Here is a 19,929-nt window from a genome sequence, read left to right as displayed (position 1 = left end):
CTTTTTCATATCTCCGTATGATGTCACATTTATTGGTCATATTATTTCAACTGTTTTTTTCCTGTCCGTTTTAAGACATGTTATACAACAGTTGATCCAGAGTGGGAAGAAGCATTTACCTTTTTTATCCAGGATCCACGCAAACAGGATATTGACATTCAGGTAACTTTGCTGCTTTATCACAATACAGTGGTACCTCTACTTACGACATTAAGACATAACGACATAAGATTTATGCTCGGACAGTAGCTTAGACCATGCTCTTACATACAGGCATCCCAGCTGCGTGTTTGTGTGCTTGCGTGTGTGAGCACGCGTGGTTTTTTTGTCTTACCTTAGTGCAGAAGTAGACGCCGATTCCTTTTTGACTGAATATTCCAGCCAGGAATATTTATTATAATGCGTTGAAAATGAGTTTTTTTTTCTTTTTTGTTTCCCGTCATTTTGGGGGGAATTCTAAAATAAAGCTGCTTAGGACAGCTATGCTTTTGGCCAAGATCATCATCCATTGAATGTGGTATGCCCGTTGGTGGCTCTATTGTACAACTGAAGTCTTTAGTGGGGCAAACTGAAACTCCGCACACCATTTTGGCAGTGCTCTCTGGCGTTTCATGGTCCACATCTTCAATCCTTGGTTCTTGCTCAGTCGTTGTTGCAGCTTTTGAAAGCTCAAGTTTGAAAAAATTACCAGTATAACCATCTTGCCTCATCTGTCCTTAGGTGGTTATTTTTGGCTAAGAAAAGCAAATGTCCGTCTCTAAGGTGCAAGTCACATGTTCTGTTCGAAAAATATATTTGACAATTATAAAAATATTTTTTTTTGTTCATTTCACTCATTTTTGTTGTTTGTTTTACTGCTTTACAGCTTTTATAGACAACATTTTACAGGCAAATTCTTAATTTTAAATTCATATATAGGAAAGTCAATGACATGCAATGACATTATTGGCCACCAGGGGTGCTATGCCACGCCCCCCCTTAATCTCCGCCCATGATCATCATAAGCCATAACCCAAAAATTCTGTAAGTAGAGATGTGTTTTCCATGTAAATGCCCTAATCCATTCCAAGTACAACAGAAATGCCTCATTACATTTTATAATCTTGGTAAAACCGGAATAAAACAACAGCCAAACATATTTGAATCATTCCATATACCTAACCTAATACCTGTAATGAAGTAGGTAATAGAACATAATGCAAAGGAAAAAAATATACATGTATATACTGTATGTACTGTATCTTATCTTTCAAGTGAGGCAATGTCCTGTTACCGGCATCCCAACCTGAACCCCAACCTGAAATTTCTTTCTTAACAAGTCAATATTTTCCCGTTGAGGCGAATCGTAACGTGAAAATTACGTCAGTAAAGACGTTTGTAAGTAAAGGTACCACTGGTTTAGTAATGGCTGCACAATATGATGACATCTACTAAAAGTGACTTTTCAACCATAATAATAATACCTCAGCATAATATTTGATGTCAGAAGATTAAAAAACACATTACAATATTATTCAGTTCACTTTTCAACTCTGCAAATCTTGAATCAGTTAACATTAATTAATGAATATTGTTATACAGTATCAATTAAAACTTAAGCTATTACTTTGGTTGCTTATTTTGTTTGATAATTCATTGGATTAATACAGAGCAAAAAAAAAAAAAACAGTTAACCAATGTCCATGAAGTTATGCAGAAAAATAACTTGAATCTTACGCCTTCCACCACAAATGATAATTTGTATTATTGCATTCAGTTGTTGATTTCAAGTATTTTTGTCAACTTGTCGTGCTTTTTTTAAAGGACATAATACATTGTCATCCTTGCTCAGTCTTGTCGGTGCAGATGCTGATGATTAAAGAAATTGCTTTTGTGCCAAACATCAAGCAATTCAGAATTACTGATCACTGCTTTTGAACTGTGTCAATTAGGTGAAGGATGTAGACCGAGTGCAAACATTGGGCAGTCTGACCATCCCCCTGTCTCGTGTCCTGTCCACTTCTGGCCTCTCTCTGGACCAGTGGTTCCAGTTGGATAACTCTGGATCAGCCAGTCGTATTTATATCAACGCAGTTCTCAGGGTAAATCAGTCGTGAAATTCTACAAATTAAGAACTTGTGAATTTTAGCAGCAGGTACAAAACATTTGTTCACATTAGATGTTCTTTCCAAAAACAATGTAGATGCTTTGGTTGGATGAGGAACGTATCATCGCTGATGTATCATCTCACCTGGAATCTGGAGGCAAACAGTTACCCCAGGAGACCTCTCCCCACTCTAGCTTTGCCACAGAGGTAGCAATACATCCTCTTGTCCATCCTACACCCCAATTTTACTGTCATTCTAATGATTCTAAATCACTTGTGTTTACAGGGGCTGCTTAGAATCCACCTGCTGGCTGGACAGAATCTTGTTCCCAAAGACAACATGATGGGGGGCATGGTGAAAGGCAAGAGTGACCCCTATGTCAAAATCAATATAGGGGGGGAAACGTTCACAAGCGACGTGATCAAGACCAATCTCAACCCCACCTGGAATGAGATGTATGAGGTAAAGAAATCTTTTAATCAATTATATTTACTCAATATGATCATTGCTTTTATACATTACACATTCTCAACTTTATTACCCCACAGGTGATTTTGACACAGTTGCCTGGTCAAGAGCTTCATCTAGAGGTGTTTGATAAAGACATGGACATGAAGGATGATTTCATGGGCAGGTACCATATTCATATATGTAATAATTTACATTAAATAATTAATTTGGAGTGCATAATAATCTCGCTTGGCCTGTAAATTCAGGCTGAAGATCAATCTGAAGGACATCATTGATGCTCAGTACACAGACCAGGTACGTGTAACATGTAAAACCAGCTTGGATAAGCTGCAGCACTACCCTGAGTCATCGGCTTCACCATCAGTTGACAAGACAGCTCCCACAGACATTGCGCCACGCCTTCTCGTAGGGGGCCAACCCAGGCAGAATGTTGAGTTAGCGTTCACTGTGATAAACTCACGGTGCGTTCTGACGCCGGATTTAGGTTGAAATAGGACGAAGGTTTTACTGCATACAAGCAGGCAGGAGAGTCTCAAGAGTTATTTGGTCGAGGGTTCAAGGTAATTATTATATTAAATAGCACCATGCATGCACTTTGAAACGTTGTGGAAAAAAATCAATGGAAAAAAATAGTGTAACTTTGGCTTGAAATATTTACGTAAAATGAACGATAACTGCCCGTTTTTTGCTTTTACCCAAGAATCTAGACCAGTCATGTCCAAAGTGCGGCCCGGGGGCCAAATGCGGCCCGTGGTCAAATTTCATCTGGCCCCCAGCCTATGTCATAAAATCAATAATGTCTGGCCCGCACACAGACCTAATAAATTGGTCAGCAGTACTGCTACCAGCATATGAAGTAGCTTACACACTAAATGCTGCTCCTCATTTACCCACTAAAAGGCAGCAGCACTCTAAGCAACATTACCCAGCGTGACCCTTTACTCCCAATTTTCTAAAATGGCGACAATCAACAAAAAAAAAAGAAAGTTGACTATGATGGCCGACGCTTCAAGGATAGGTGGAAATTGGACTATTTCTTCACTAAAATACGCAAAAACTGTCTGCCTCATTTGCAAAGAGACAGTCGCTGTTTTGAAAGAGTTCGATGTGAGGCGATATTACTAAACAAGACACGCTGACATGTACGACAAGATTACAGGGAAGATACATAGCGAAAAATTGAAGCAACTTAAAGCTAGTTTAATTTTACAGCAGCAGTATTTCGCAAGAGCCCAAGAGATGAAAGAGAACGCCACAAAGGCTAGTTGCAAGATTTTGTAGAAATTATTAATTGAAAAAATAAATAAATAAAGCAAATGTGACACACAGAATGGCTTGCTAAAATTTGCATAAATATATTGTTCTATGTAAAGGATGTCAGCCAAGGTCGGCCCCCCACATTTTTAGCACACCGATTCTGGCCCCCTTTGCAAAAAATTTGGACACCCCTGATCTAGACTGTTTTACGTCCATATCTATAGAAATTCCACAATTTAAGCATTTATTTACAAGAATTTTGAACTTAAAAAGCTCTTTGTTTCGTGACGGCCGCCATGTTTGATTACACAATACCGTAACTTTGGCTTGAAATATTTACGTAAAATTAATGATAACTGTCCGTTTTTTGCTCATAACGAAGAATCTAGACTGTTTTACGTTCATATCTATAGAAATTCCGCAATTTCAGCATTTATTAACAAGAATTTTCAACTTAAAAAGCTTTTTGTGTCGTGACGGCCACCTTGTTGGATTTTGTATCTCTGCACAATAGCGGAATTCAACCTAAATAAGTTGGGACTGTATGTAGAAAAATGCAAATTTTGCTTTTGTTGAGTAAAATTAAGATGATTCTGCATGGTTTCCTCAAGTATTAAGTTTCTGATGTGAAAATTGAGTGATTTATTAGCTGTTGAAAACTTAAACACTAAATAAATAAAAAAATTGAAGTTGCTATTTTGGACAAAAACTTAAATGTTATGTTAAATATTGCTATTGATCCTGAAGATATAGGTGATCATCTTGCATTTGTTAATTTTTGTGCCTATAGTGTAAAATTTGAGAATTTTATAGCCATTTTAATTTATGTTATACTTGTGTATATATAATTAATCAGGATTTTATGAGGGAACGACTTTTAATTTTTTGATGTCGCTGCTCATGGGGCTGATATATGCCTAAGGGAGATGCCTGTTTAGGTTTTAGGTCGCTAGCGGCTTTGGTTTTGAAAATATTTGAGTTGTAAGTTTTAGAAAACAGGCCCCCTACGGATCGGCCACGAGCCCCGTGTCCTGTCAACTGATTGTGAAGTCTATGACTAGAAAAAATATAGATACAGTGGGGAGAACAAGTATTTGACTTGTGTATCAAATACTTGTTCTCCCCACTGTACATAGTTTGTTTTTAAAAAAAATAATGAACATTGAATTTGATGTCTCGTCTTTGCACAGCATTCAGTCGCAGCAGTTTTAATATTATTGTGTGTGTTCCTTTATCAGTGGTACACTCTGAATGATGTCAAATCCGGTCGAGTTCACCTGGTACTGGAATGGGTTCCGACGTCCTCCGAGGCTGATCAGTTGGATCAGGTTGGTACTTCACCAGAAACAGTGCAAACACGTATGCATACATAAAATGAACCAAATTCACTTGCTCTGTTGTGTTTCTTCAGGTTCTTCAGTTCTATTCTAGGCAGTCCTACCAGAACAAGGCAATCCCGTCTGCCGGTCTTCTGTTTGTCTTTATTGAACAAGCTGATGGTTTACCAGTAAGTTTGTTGGATCAAGGAAGGAAAATTGAGCTCTGAATACATGATATTATACACATGCAATGTGTTTATTATTGCCCATGATATACGTATATATGTCAACAGGTGAAGAAGAGTGGAAAAGAGCCAAAAGTGGGAGCAGAGATAGTTCTTGGAGAAATGTCCCGTAAAACTACAGTGAGACTCCCTCTCCTCTTTTAGTTGAAAATGCTGTACAGACCATATTAATGGCAAACCAAATGACGTCGCTGAGTGACTTGAACTATTTTGTCTCTGCTGCAGGTGTGTGATCGCTCTATTTCACCCGAGTGGAATGAGGCCTTCTGCTTCTTAGTTCGTGACCCCAGAAAGGATATTCTTCATGTCAAGGTAGTCTGTTTTCAAGTATCTGTTGTATTATTTCTCATGTAGTCAGTTCAATTCCCATTCAAGGTTTTCTTCCCATAGCCCTACGATTTAGTGCAAGTGATGATGTTTTAGATGTGGTCATACTAGTCCAAAACATATTATTGTAAGTTCATTGCTGTTATGTTTATCTCACCCAACATTGGCAAGAAACACAGTGCGGCAGGTTTGGTCTTTCTGGTGAAGAGCTGGCAGCATATGTTCAGCTCAAGATGTTCAGCTATCCTCAAAATTATTGATCAGCTTGCTATAGCTTTCTCACCTTGCTTTGAACTGCCTACCGCTACTCTCTTATTCAGCTAGGGCAGTACTTCTCAAATAGTGGGGCGGGCCCCCCCCAGGGGGGCGCAGAGCGATGCTGGGGGTGACACAAGTGACCTTGGGGAAAATACTTTTTTGCCATACTACAATAAAGTGTAATTGCACATCCACTGAGTGGGTGGCAGTGGCGCTGTCATTTTCAGCATGTGCGCAGTATTTTTGAACCAAACAAGAGCACACAGCAAAGAGCACTGGAGATATGAAAAGCTAAGACGAAGAAATATGACGAAGCGTATGTAGCATTTTGCTTTTGGCTTTGACTTTTAGTAATGTGGAAGACGAGGAAAGACCAGTCTGTTTACTTTGTCTAAAAATGTTTGCAGCGGACAGCAGGCTTTTTTTTTTTCTCATCGAAAATGTGCCGAATATTGCCAACAATCGTCCAGCTTTGTCAGTATTACATCAGTAAACCAGCTAACACCGTCATTATCACATAAGGAGGCATACTAAGTTGCTCAATGCAAAATAACCCAACACCACAGCAAAGGAGCTGATACTGCCTGCAGCAAAAATAAAAACTGTCTCTCTGTCCAATGACACTGTCATATTTGTTCTATTAATTTTTGTTTTTTCAGTCTAATAATTTGACACATTGTCCTCTCGAGTTAATGTTGCTAATCAATTTGAATTTATGATTATTTATTGATTTTATTTTATTCTTTTTTCAGTGTCAAACGGTAAAAAAATGTAACGAGACTACTTTTACAGTATTGATGTTTTTTGTTTTTGTTGTTTTTTTATATACAATGTTTTTCTTCTTTAATATTAAAATAAAATAGTATGCCGAGGTGTACCTATTATAATAAGAATTTTATAGATAAATTATACTATAGTATATTTACAGTGGCGGCAGAGAGTTGGGGGGGCGCAGAACGTTCACGTCTTCCTGGGGGGGCGTAACAGAAAATAATTGAGAAGCACTGAGCTAGGGGAAGGGTCATATTAACGTACAATACATTCACTTGTTATTGGGCAGACCTACAGAATACTCATTCATGTTTAGAGATGACTGGGCTACCTTCAGACCTTGATTGATGAAAGGCGTATTCACACCTGTCCTGTTTGGACCGGACCAAACCAAAACACAGGATTGGACAGGATTTTTATTTTTCAAAACTAGGGCTGTCAAAATTATCACGTTAACGGGCGGTAATTAATTTTTTAAATTAATCACGTTAAAATATTTGACGCTTTTAACGCACATGCCCCGCTCAAACAGATTAAAATGACAGCACAGTGTCATGTCCGTTTGTTACTTGTGTTTTTTGGTGTTTTGTTGCCCTCTGCTGGCGCTTGGGTGTGACTGATTTTATGGGTTTCAGCACCATGGGCATTGTGTAATTATTGACATCAACAATGGCGAGCTCGGACCTACTAGTTTATTTTTTGTTTGAAAATTTTACAAATGTTATTAAAACGAAAACATTGAGAAGGGTTTTAATATAAAATTGCTATAACTTGTACTAACATTTATCTTTTAAGAACTACAAGTATTTCTATCCATGGATCGCTTTAACAGAATGTTTATAATGTTAATGCAATCTTGTTGATTTATTGTTATAATAAACAAATACAGTACTTATGTACGGTATGTTGAATGTATATATCCGTCTTGTGTCTTATCTTTCCATTCCAACAATATTTTACAGAAAAATATGGCATATTTTAGAGATGGTTTGAATGCAATTAATTAAGATAAATTCATTTTTAAGCTGATTAACTCGATTAAAATTTTTAATCGTTTGACTGCCCTAATTCAAAGACAATATTCATTTACTTAATTTGATGTGCTGCACTTAAAGAATAATTTAAGTAGCAGCCACTATAAGTAATTTAAAAAAACACCAATGTTGTGGAGGTTGGAAACACACCACTAATTTTCCTATTGAAAGTCCGACCTGTATCTTAGTTAGCATAACATTAAACTGTGTGAACTTGCTAACGTGCCAAACTCGAGTAGGAAGCTTAGAAGTGTCCTACTGTTTGTTTTCTCATGTTAACGTTAATTAAACTGTGAGAAATGTAGTGAACTCTGCTGGAAACAATACAAGTAGAACCAGAAAAACTTTAGCAAGAAGCTGCTTACAGGAGACATACACAACATACACACCACATAATCATGATTAACTATGTACTTTACAAAACGTTTTTATGCCGCGAGCTACCCACCCTAGCGTTGCGATCGCCTGCTCGATCGTGATGTTTTGTCTTATTAATGTCCCATCCTGAGCAAAAAGTGTACATGCAAGTTATGCTGTTATATTGTCCCTACCAATGTTGGGACCAAACCTACACCCTTGATTTCATGTGACATGAATGTATAAAGAAACATAAAATCAGAACAATCTAAGTAAAGCATAAAATGAGTTAACATGTTGTATAATTTCTTCAACAACTGCTTAATCATGCTCTTCTGTGATAAAAGAAGACCTTCTGGTGCACTGTGACTAACGTGAGTTCTAACAATTGTATTTCTCCAGCTGTCTCACAGCTGGACATTACCCATGGGTTCCTTAGTGATTCCTATCAAAGAGCTGCTTGCTGAGCCAGAGCTAGTCCTGGATCAGTGGTTCCATCTCGACGGAGCCTCTCCTGAGAGTCAGGTTCTTGTTCGGGCTGAACTCAAGGTAGAAGAGTTGTTATTTGGACAAACGCTACAAGTTTTAAGTCCTTTAAAAGTTCTTGTTATTTTATCTTCGCAGATGCTGATACCGAGCAAGTGTCCCCGTGCTGGTGGTCAACCTAGGGTCTCTTTAAAAGACTCAACCCGCTTTCCCGATCAACAGAAACGTGAGGCTGATGTGATCCAAAAGTGAGTGCTCTGTGTATCTCCCTCAGTTCTTATCTTTGTTCATTGAAGCTAATGCTAAGTGGGGTTTTTTAGATCAAGTTCAGAGGATACTCCTGTGGAAACTATTATTCCTCAAGTGATGATGCGTGAAGAGGTTGATTTGAAGTTGCCTGAGGCTGACGTGACAGAAGATACGAAAGGAGAAACATCAAGTCCTGCTGTGGTGAAACCTGCTCATACTTCACCAGACCTCAGCTTTGCCAGTGAGGTAATATCATTAACTCATTAATTCAGTCATTCATTCAATTTTTTTACAATGGCCTTTGTGCCTACTTTTGGTAATGATCGTCTTTTATTTTTCTTCAATATCACCAGAGGTGGGTAGAGTAGCCAAAAAATGTACTCAAGTAAGAGCAGTGTTACTTCAAAATAATATTACTCAAGTAAAAGTAGTCGTACAAAAATTACTCAAGTACAAGTAAAAAAAGTATTTGTTGCTAACAATACTCAAGTATTGAGTAACATTGTGAGTAACTGCTCACATTTTTGTTTACTGTTTTTTAAACAATGGTATTTTTTTCTGAGCAGTTATCTATATGAACTGTTGTTTTAATGATAATTTACAATTACTGATTGCTAGGGCTGTCAAAATTATCGCGTTAACGTGTGGTAATTTATTTTTTGACTTAATCACGTTAAAATATTTGACGCGTTTAACGCACATGCCCTGCTCAAACAGATTAAAATGACAGGACAGTGTCATGTCCACTTGTTACTTGTGTTTTTTGATGTTTTTTCGCCCTCTGCTGGCGCTTGGGTGCGACTGATTTTATGGGTTTCAGCACCATGAGCATTGTGTAATTATTGACATCAACAATGGCGAGCTACTAGTTTATTTTTGAATGAAAATTTTACAAATTTTATTAAAACGAAAACATTAAGAGGGGTTTTAATATAAAATTTCTATAACTTGTACCAACATTTATCTTTTAAGAACTTTAAAGTCTTTCTATCCATTGATCGCTTTAACAGAATGTTAATAATGTTAATGCCATCTTGTTGATTTATTGTCTTAATAAACAAATACAGTACTTATGTACAGTAAGTTGAATGTATATATCCGTCTTGTGTCTTTCCATTCCAACAATAATTTACAGAAAAATATGGCATATTTTATAGATGGTTTGAATTGCGATTGATTACGATTAATTAATTTTTAAGCTGTGATTAACTCGATTAAAAATGTTAATCGTTTGACAGCCCTACTCATTACATAACCTCATTAAGCCGAAGAAATACAAATAAAATTAAAAAAAAACAACAACATTGAATTCCGACGAGAAAAAAAATTACATAAATGAAGCATTATTCGTCCAAAAAGCATGAGTGCCCTCTGGTGGAGAAAATGGTTCCTAGTTTGAACAGTTCCTTCATAATTACTATTATGAATTTAAAAGGATCATATCTCCGTTTCCGGGGTCAATCGGTACCAAGTAAAAACTGGGAGAGAGGTTAAAATCCGCACTTTCGAGTCAGGATTGAGGGCAGCGCTCTACATCAAATACTTCATTTTTTATGGTACTTTAAAGACACCACATGATTGAACAGGCTGGCGTGAACATAGAACGGCAACCTTGCGTCTGATTGGTATAATGGAGTCGTGTGATTATTGTTGCAACGTCTCATTGGTAAAATTGGTAGAGTTACTTTTGGCCTCGCTGTCAAAATAAATAAATGTAATATGTAAAATAAAGAAGAAAAATGTAACAACTCTTGTGCAGCCCAAAATAGCGGAGTAAGAGTAGCGTTTTTTTCTTTACAAATCTACTCAAGTAAAAGTAAAAACAACTCTTGGAAGTAAAATTTTCTCAAAAAGTTACTCAAGTAAATGGAGTACATGTAACGCGTTACTACCCACCTCTGACTATTATAAATAGTAAAAAATGAACTTTCTTCTGTCTTCAGATAGCTTTTAGCACGTCTGATAACACCATTCCTCTCCCTTTAGGGGCTAGTGAGAATCATCCTCATGGAGGCTCAGGATCTGATCGCCAAAGACAACCTAATGGGGGGTCTCAAAAAGGGCAAGAGTGACCCCTATGCTAAGATCACCGTTGGAGAGGTCACATTTAAAAGCAACGTTGTCAAAGAGAATCTCAACCCCGTCTGGAATGAGATGTATCAGGTGCTTAGCACGACTTCTGATCATATCAGTGTTGTTTTTGGCAACCATTTCAATTTTCGTTTTAGTTTTAGTCTTTTGGACAAAAATTAGTTTTAGTCATATTTCATACCACATAACTGTAGAGTCTACAAGGACATCACCATTTTCAAGATGGTAATTCACACTCAGCAGAAAAACAGCACATTATTTGCAATTACTCAAACTCACCTGGACGCCATGAACTGTATGTAAAATATTTTCCAAGAGTTAAAGAAGACAGCGAGTCATTGCGCTAAAAGCTAATGTTAACGTGCACCTTATGCTAATGCTACAAGTTAGTGTAGTGTGTGATGATTACTCAGCACAGACCTTTAAAGGCTAAAGCAACATGACATATCTAGCAAAGATAAGAAAGCAAAACTTACCAAGCAGCACCTGACACATATAGCGTGGCAAATAAGTATTTAGTCAACCACTATTTGTGCAAGTTCTCCCACTTGAAAATATTAGAGAGGCCTGTAATTGTCAACATGGGTAAACCTCAGCCATGAGAGACAGAATGTGGAAAAAAAAACAGAAAATCACATTGTTTGATTTTTAAAGAATTTATTTGCAAATCATGGCGGAAAATAAGTACTTGGTCAATACCAAAAGTTCATCTCAATACTTTGTTATGTACCCTTTGTTGGCAATAACGGAGGCCAAACGTTTTCTGTAACTCTTTACAAGCTTTTCACACACTGTTGGTGGTATTTTGGCCCATTCTTCCATGCAGATCTCCTCTAGAGCAGTGATGTTTTGGGGCTGCCGTTGGGCAGCACGGACCTTAGGATTTTAAAAATCAAACAATGTGATTTTCTGGGTTTTTTTCCACATTCTGTCTCTCATGGTTGAGGTTTACCTGTGTTGACAGTTACAGGCCTCTCTAATATTTTCAATAAAATACCACACATTGTGAATTTTTGACGGAAACTAAGGCGAATTTTCATCCCGTTCTCGTGTCGTCAGACGACAACTGGCATCCATCTCGTTATGTTTTAGTCTTCCAAGACACGTTTTCAGCGCGTCATCGTGACGTCATCATCATAAAAAAATTGTTCGTTGACGAAATATTTTCGACCAACACTGGATCAAATAGATTACGGTACAAATGAACCATCCTAGTGAAGAAACCTCTAATAAGCTTTTAAGACAATACAGCACTTACTTTTCTGGCCACCAATTAGCAAAATCAACTTAAATTGGGTTTCCAACAGGTGGTGATGAGGCCTCAGTCTGGAATTGACGTCCAAGTGGAGCTTTATGACCAGGACATGGACAAAGATGACTTTTTGGGAAGGTAATAGTGATGGACTTTTGTTTATTCAAAAACTGAAAGCACATTTTGCACACTATCACACATGCACACAACATGTTACATAATTGCTGTGCTCTTGTCAACAGGTTGAACATCAGTATAGCAGACATCATTAGCTCACAGTACACAGACCAGGTGAGGAGACAACCACCCTGCATCTTTATTAAATTTAATCTGCCTTTACTCATAAACGGTTTGCTTATTCTGCAGTGGTACAGTCTGATGGATGTTAAATCTGGTCGTGTCCGTCTCATATTGGAGTGGGTCCAAACAGTGTCCCATAATGGCACCTTGGACAAAGTAAGAATGTCATCTCAAAATGCACTGATAAAAAAAAAGAGTGTTTTATGAAACATTTTCAGCTTGTGTTAATTGATGGCAAATCAAATATCTGTATTTCACAGGTGATGCAGCTGCAGTCTTTGCAACTATTCCAGAACAAGACCGTGCCCTCTGCAGCTCTGCTCTTTATTTATTTGGACAGAGCACACTCATTGCCTGTGAGTCCTTTCTTTATATAGAATTGGTTTTAAGAGTTGACCATAGACTTCACCATCAGTTGAAGGGATCAAAAACCAAAACTGGCACCTCCCTTAGGCATATATGAGTCTCCATGAGCAGCGACATGAAAAAATTCAAAGTCGTTCTGTAATAAAATCCCAATTAATTATTTTTTTTTTATACAAGTATACAAAACTTAAAATGGCTATAAAATTCTCAAATTGTACACTAAATGCACAAAAATCACCAAATGCAGATATGCAGATATAATCACCTATATTTTCAGGATCAATAGCAATATTTAACATATCATAGGTTTTTGCTCAAAATAGCAACTTAATTTTTTTTTTTTAATTGAGTGTTGTTAGGTTTTCAACAGCTAATAAATCACTCCATTTTCACATCAGAAACTTAATACTTGAGGAAAGCATTCAGAATCAATCTTGATTTTACTCAATAAAAGCAAAATTTGCATTTTTCTATATACAATCAAAACTTATTTTGGTGTCTTACCGGCTATCTGGCCCTCGCCGTTTTTAGATTGAAATGTTACATAAAATGCGTAAAAGCCAAATTTTTTTTTGTATGGAAGCAGAAATGTCTAAGTTACTACTTTTTTGCCAAAAAGCGGGCAGTTGGCCGAAATTACCTGATCATTTGAATGTAAAATTATGCTACTGTGTATGGATACAACATGGCGCCCATCACAAAACAAAGAGCTTTTCAAGTTGAAAATTTTTGTTAATAAATGCGTACATCCCTGAATTTCTACAGACATGAACATAGAACAGTCTAGATTCTTGGTTAAAAGCAAAAAAAAAAAAAAACAGGCAGTTATCATTCATATTACATAAATATTTCAAGCTAAAGTTACGCTAATTTTTTCCACGCATTTTTTTCACGTTTCAAACAGTGGCGCCTCCAGAAATTTTTCATAGGGGTGGCCAGATGGGGCCATTTAAAATCTTGGGGTGGCCAAAACTAAAAACCATAATTTCAGGTTTTCATTATATTATTGCAGTTAAAGGGTCAGGGGAAAACTATCAGAAAGACTTAAGGACACGGCTACTGATATACTTTGGTGTATTGTGTAATATTTGATGTTACTAATGATTCAATATGTATAGTCCATAACTGTCCAGTCAACATTTTGAGTTCCACAACAATTCTGTTTTATTGTGTTATGTATGTTATGTAGGCATAAGGTGTACATTTAACTAGAGCTGTCAAACGATTAAAATTTTTAATCAAGTTAATCACAGCTTAAAAATGAATTAATCGCAATTCGAACCATCTCTAAAATATGCCATATTTTTCTGTAAATTATTGTTGGAATGGAAAGATAAGACGGATATCTACATTCAACATACTGTACATAAGTACTGTATTTGTTTATTATAACAATAAATCCACAAGATGGCATTAACATTATTAACATTCTTTCTGTGAAAGGGATCCACAGATAGAAAGACTTGTAATTCTTAAAGGATAAACGTGAGTTTGTATATTGTGACTAAATATTGCCATCTAGTGTATTTGTTGAGCGTTCAGTAAATGATACTGTAGCGACTTAACTGTTCTGCCCAAATGCATGATGGGAAGTGGTGCAACCATGACTGTGTGTGGCGGCTGCAAATGCTATATCTTCTCTACGATGGGTACACTACAGGGTGTTAAGAAAAAGATCAACTCCTGTCATTCTTCCCCACGTCGCTTCCCACAATTTTTATGTTGCTGTTGGAGAGATGACAAAGCTTTTGCCAATTAAAAGCACGGCCCCAATGAATGCTTGTATCGACTCCACTGACTTGACACTGCCTCTTATCTCTGTATATAAGTAAAACGGCGCCATTGTAGGCTGTTTGTGGCAATGCGTGAGTGAGTCGTACCGCGAATGCGTTAATTGTGATAAATATTTTCACGTGATTAATTAAAAATAATTAATTACCGCTCGTTAACGCAATAAATTTGACAGCCCTACATTTAACAAAACAAAATAAATCTAACGATATACTGGCAAGCGGGATGGCCAGTGGGGTGGCCAACCAATTTATAGGGGTGGCCACCCCTGGTGGCGCCACTGGTTTCAAAGTGCATGCATAGGGATATTTCAACATAATAATTACCTTGAATCCTCGACCAAATCACTCTTAAGACACTTCTGCCTTCTTGTATGCAGTAAAAGGTTCGTCTTATTTCCACCTAAATCCGGAGTTTGAACGCTGCGTGTGTTTGAGATTATTACAGTAAAAGCCAAACGCTCTGCCTGGGTCGGCCCCCAACAGGACGGAGTGGCGCAATCTTTGTGGGAGCTGTCTTGCCAACTGACGGTGAAGTCTATGAGTTGACAAAGAGAAGCTCGAATTAGATCATTGATTGATCCCTCGAGAAATAATTCAGTTTTGTAAAAAAAAAACATCACCATCAAATCACTTCTGCAATGCATCCTTTTTTATTTTAGACTAATATGTCAGACACTTATATCTGTTGGTGGTCTCAGGGTTGAGAAAGGAGTGAATGTACGGTACTCTTTCTTTTCAGTGGTAAAACTTTGATAATTTGCTGATGGTCGTGACGATAAAATATCTGTATCACAAGTGGGGACAGCTGAACCTTCCTGTTCCCCAATAGAAAATCTATTGTTTTACTTTATTTTATGAGCAGAACCGCAATGTGCTTCCTTCACATTGGCAGGGAGGAATTCCAGTTTTTTATTCCCTTCTGTTGCACAGTCCAGATTATATTTTTGTGTTAAATTGTATGTCCATAAAAGACAGGGGGTCTCCACTGAATGTTATAAAATTGTAATCTTGCAATCTCAGCAAAGGCGCAAAAATATGAATAATATAAATAAGGGCACAAATGTGGATGCTTTTTTTAATGGATAGTATAAAAACCTTAACTATAGTTATTGAAGAGACACTGAGATGTGCTGTAATGTGTTTATCTGTGTGCAGTTTAAGAAAAGTGGAAAGGAGCCAAAGGCTGCTGCTGAGCTTGTTTTTGGTAACACAACCTATAAAACTAAGGTATGACATGTCATATATTACATTAGTCTATATGTACCATGTGTATGTATACACTGCTGGCCAAAAGTATTGACACCCCTGCAATTCTGTCAGCTAATGCTCAATTTCTTCCAGAAAATGATTGCAATTACAAATGCTTTGGTAGTAATATCTTCATTTTGCTTGCAATGAAAAAACACAAAAGAGAATGGGAAAAAAATTAAATCATTAACATTTTACACAAAACTCCAAAAAATGGGCCGGAAAAAAGTATTGGCACCCTTTGAAAAATCATGTGATGCTTCTCTAATTTGTGTAATTAATAGCACTTGTTACTTACCTGTGCCACATGACTGGTGGTGACAATAACAGTATCACACTTGCAGCCAGTTAAAATGGATTAAAGTTGACTCAACCTCTGTCCTGTGTCCTTGTGTGTACCGCATTGAGCATGGAGAAAAGAAAGAAGACCAAAGAACTGTCTGAGGACTTAAGAAGCAAAATTGTGAGGAAGCATGCGCAATCTCAAGGCTACAAGTCCATCTCCAAAGACCTGAATGTTCCTGTGTCTACCGTGCGCAGTGTCATCAATAAGTGTGAAGACTATGGCACTGTGGCTAAACTTCCTAGATGTGGACGGAAAAGAAAAATAGTAGAGATTTTGACGAAAGATTGTGCGGATGGTGGAGAAAGAACCTCGACTAACATCCAAACAAGTTTACGCTGTCCCGCAGTCCAAGTGTAGCACAGTGTCAACCCGTACTATCTGTCGGCGTCTGAATGAAAAGCGATACCCAGGAAGACCCCACCTCTGACTCAGAGACATAAAAAAGCCAGGCTGGAGTTTGCCAAAACTTACCTGATAAAGCGAAAAACAGAAGATTGGAAGATGTTCTCTGGTCAGATGAGACAAAAGTAGAGTTTTTTTCATCAACATAGAGTTTACAGGGGAAAAAAACAAGGCCTTCAAGGAAAAGAACACGGTCCCCACAGTCAAACATGGCGGAGGTTCCTTGGAGTTATGGGATTGCTTTGCTACCTCTGGCACTGGACTGCTTAACCGTGTGCATGGCATTATGAAGTCTGAAGACTGCCAACAAATTTTGCAGCATAATGTAGGGCCCAGTGTGAGAAAGCTGGGTCTCCCTCAGAAGTCATGGGCCTTCCAGCAGGACAATGACCCAAAACACACTTAAAAAAGCACTAGAAAATGGTTTGAGAGAAAGCACTGGAGACTTCTAAAGTGGCCAGCAATTAGTCCAGACCTCAATCCCATAGAACATCTTTGGAGAGATCTGAAAATGGCAGTCTGGAGAAGCCACCCTTCAAATCTCAGAGACCTGGAGCAGTTGGCCAAAGAAGAATGGCCTAAAATTCCAGCAGAGCATTGTAAGAAACTCATTGATGGATACCGGAAGCAGTCATTTTGTCTGTAAGTTGTGCTACCAAGTATTGGGCTGAGGGTGCCAATACATTTTTCCGGCCCATTTTTTGGAGTTTATAAATTTTTTTTTATCATAAGTACAGTTAAACTACTGTTGTTATTCATTATCAGTAGCACAGCTATATTTGCAGTGGTTCAATTTCACAAAACTTTATGGGCCAAATAACAAGACAGAACTTGCTTCCTTAAGCTAGCTCATCATAAGCAGTTGAATCATGTTAAGGCCTGTATTGATGGTCTGACTTCACCTTCCATTTTTGTGAAGGTTTGTGATCGTAGCAGGTCACCCGAGTGGAAGGAGGCCTTCTCCTTTTTGGTCCAAGACCCTGCAAAAGAGATGCTTGTCATTAAGGTATGTGCAGGATAGCAGTATGTTATGCTGACAGTCTGTAATAAGTCTAACATTGGGACATCGGCGCTGTAGTTATCCAGTGCTTGGGACCAGCCAATGGGCTCACTCGTAGTTCCTGTCAAAGAGCTGCTGTCAGAACCTGAGCTGGTGCTGGATCAGTGGATGCCTCTGGATGGAGCCTTGCCTGAGAGTGAGATCCTATTGAGGGCAGAACTCAGGGTAGGAAGATATCAAATCGACATCATGTGTACAAATGTGTTTGGAGTATGCTTTCTAAACAAAAAATACATTTACCTAAAGGTAAATGAATCCATGTCTGACAGTGGCAGTCACAACTGAGCAATAATTTTCAGCCAATGTGTAAAACAGGCCATGGTGTTTTTTGGGGGCGATTGTTTTTCTAGATCTAGACTGATTACACTGGTCTACAAAATTTGAGGAAATATCGGCATCAGAGATTTTTTTTTCTTTTTTTTTTTCTAATGGCTAAATCGTACTTGCTGTGGTGACATGGATTGAAAAATAAAAGGTTTTGATTACAATGAGACATTGGTGTAAATATATAATATCAGTTTTACAAGTTGCTACATCTGACATGAGATGGATGTATCAGTATGTGCCACCGCTTATAAAATGTTAACATTAATGCATTTTTCCATTTCCAGGATTTATGCAATACATTGAAAAAGGCATATAATGTCAAAGCTCTTGTCTACATGATTATATTCTGAAATGGTAGACATTTTTAGGTGGATATATTTAGCCAGAAATAACCATTTCCATTTCAATTACCATTAATGTCCTTTTTCGCCTATATTGCTTAGATAGGAATACCCAAATGAAGTAAAATCTCACTACTTTTATCCAGGAAGCAATTTGCTTGTAGACCAGTGTTACTGTTCTCTATAAAGATTACATTTTCACTCTTTTCTGTGTATATATTGTAGGGTTAAAAATCTTTATCTATTTTTATTGTACACAAATTGGTAGAGCACACATATTCAGGCTTGCACACCACCACCCAGATAAATAGCATGCACATATTTGGACATTCAAGGAGAGATAAGCTGTTTTCTGGAATTTAATATCATAATCAAGGTCCATTTCTTTGATAAGCGATCAGATTAAGTCGATACAGCTTTGTGCTTATTTCTGCCATCTACAGGAAAACCTTTGAATGAAGTCACATATTGCTGTCAATCCACAAATGTTCAGAAAAGTTTTGCCTTGACAGATGTCTGCAGTCTTCAAGTAGAGATGAAACCGTTTTCTTGAATATCCCAAGATTGGGCTCTTCACTTGTATCTAATTTTGTGACTGCTTCTAGAACACAATTGATAACATTCAGTACTTTTAACAGATATTGAATTCAAAGATGACTGAAACCCCACAGCCTTGCGATCTTCCTTCAAAGAAGACAATCACGCTAGACACTGCGAAGGATGAAGATAACTCAAAGCTAACATTAGATGAGTGAGTCTTTTATTTGGCATTTCACAGACTAAAAACAAAAATTGCTTGGTTACCAGGATGTGTTTTGTCAGTTCCTCTACAGTAACAAATCAGCTGAAGTACCTCGAAGCAGAAGATGATCATGCCCTTCAGCCTCCTGATGCATCAGTAAGTCTTGGCACATGATTGCTAGGTTCTGTCTCGTTTCACTGTGTTAAACTCTTATACATTAATCGTGACTCAGGTGGTGGAGGAACGAGCAGATGCAGAAGAGCATCCAACACAGTTGGACCGTCAGGTTCATACAGAGGAGATGGAGACAGAGGACATAACGGCAGAGGAGTAAGTTTATATTGGATCATCAGCACCAAAATTTGAGCTACAGTAGTCACTTCAGCTCAAAATAACATGTTGTCGTTTGTTTTTGCAAGTCCGGATTCCGCAATGCCTGGTCTTCCTGCTGAACCCTTGGAGCCCAAAGTTGACATTGATCCGCAGCACACAACCCCAAGCAAGGAATTTGCCACTGAGGTGGGTCTGGTGTATACAATAATTAGCCATGTATTACTATCACAAGACGTAATTACAATGTTAAAGCATTAGCAGAATGTCAAATACACTTATAGGATTCCAACAGAACTGCGCGTCTCTTTAAAGTGAGAATACATTTATGTTTTAGGGACTGGCTTTCCTCAGTAACAATTTTGGTGACTCAGCACCCACGAGTGTTTTGTCTTTTTGGAATCAGTGAATCACTTAGCCACTTCCAGATTTCTTAAACTACTATTGTGAAACTGTCATATGTGTTTTGT

The 19,929-nt window shown here is 37.7% G+C and overlaps 1 protein-coding gene across 2 annotated transcripts in view; it reads left to right on the top strand.

Annotated features, from left to right (window-relative positions):
- Nucleotides 1–19,929, top strand: part of esyt1b (extended synaptotagmin-like protein 1b) — a 59,515-nt gene that overhangs the window by 26,915 nt on the left and 12,671 nt on the right. For both annotated transcript variants that reach the window (XM_057846128.1, XM_057846129.1), the window contains exons 15-39: nt 76–162; nt 1,932–2,081; nt 2,183–2,293; nt 2,373–2,549; nt 2,636–2,721; nt 2,804–2,852; nt 5,054–5,143; nt 5,227–5,322; nt 5,428–5,499; nt 5,605–5,691; nt 8,529–8,675; nt 8,751–8,860; nt 8,933–9,107; nt 10,848–11,024; nt 12,260–12,342; nt 12,447–12,495; nt 12,571–12,660; nt 12,765–12,860; nt 15,819–15,890; nt 17,579–17,665; nt 17,738–17,884; nt 19,026–19,138; nt 19,210–19,285; nt 19,362–19,459; nt 19,549–19,648. In XM_057846128.1, coding sequence (XP_057702111.1) covers nt 76–162; nt 1,932–2,081; nt 2,183–2,293; nt 2,373–2,549; nt 2,636–2,721; nt 2,804–2,852; nt 5,054–5,143; nt 5,227–5,322; nt 5,428–5,499; nt 5,605–5,691; nt 8,529–8,675; nt 8,751–8,860; nt 8,933–9,107; nt 10,848–11,024; nt 12,260–12,342; nt 12,447–12,495; nt 12,571–12,660; nt 12,765–12,860; nt 15,819–15,890; nt 17,579–17,665; nt 17,738–17,884; nt 19,026–19,138; nt 19,210–19,285; nt 19,362–19,459; nt 19,549–19,648 — 2,625 coding nt within the window. The remainder of the gene's footprint in view (nt 1–75; nt 163–1,931; nt 2,082–2,182; nt 2,294–2,372; nt 2,550–2,635; nt 2,722–2,803; nt 2,853–5,053; nt 5,144–5,226; nt 5,323–5,427; nt 5,500–5,604; nt 5,692–8,528; nt 8,676–8,750; nt 8,861–8,932; nt 9,108–10,847; nt 11,025–12,259; nt 12,343–12,446; nt 12,496–12,570; nt 12,661–12,764; nt 12,861–15,818; nt 15,891–17,578; nt 17,666–17,737; nt 17,885–19,025; nt 19,139–19,209; nt 19,286–19,361; nt 19,460–19,548; nt 19,649–19,929) is intronic.

This window comes from Corythoichthys intestinalis, chromosome 9, assembly GCF_030265065.1.
Source record: "Corythoichthys intestinalis isolate RoL2023-P3 chromosome 9, ASM3026506v1, whole genome shotgun sequence".
NCBI classification, from domain to species: domain Eukaryota; kingdom Metazoa; phylum Chordata; class Actinopteri; order Syngnathiformes; family Syngnathidae; genus Corythoichthys; species Corythoichthys intestinalis.
This window is presented reverse-complemented; position numbering and strand designations above follow the sequence as displayed.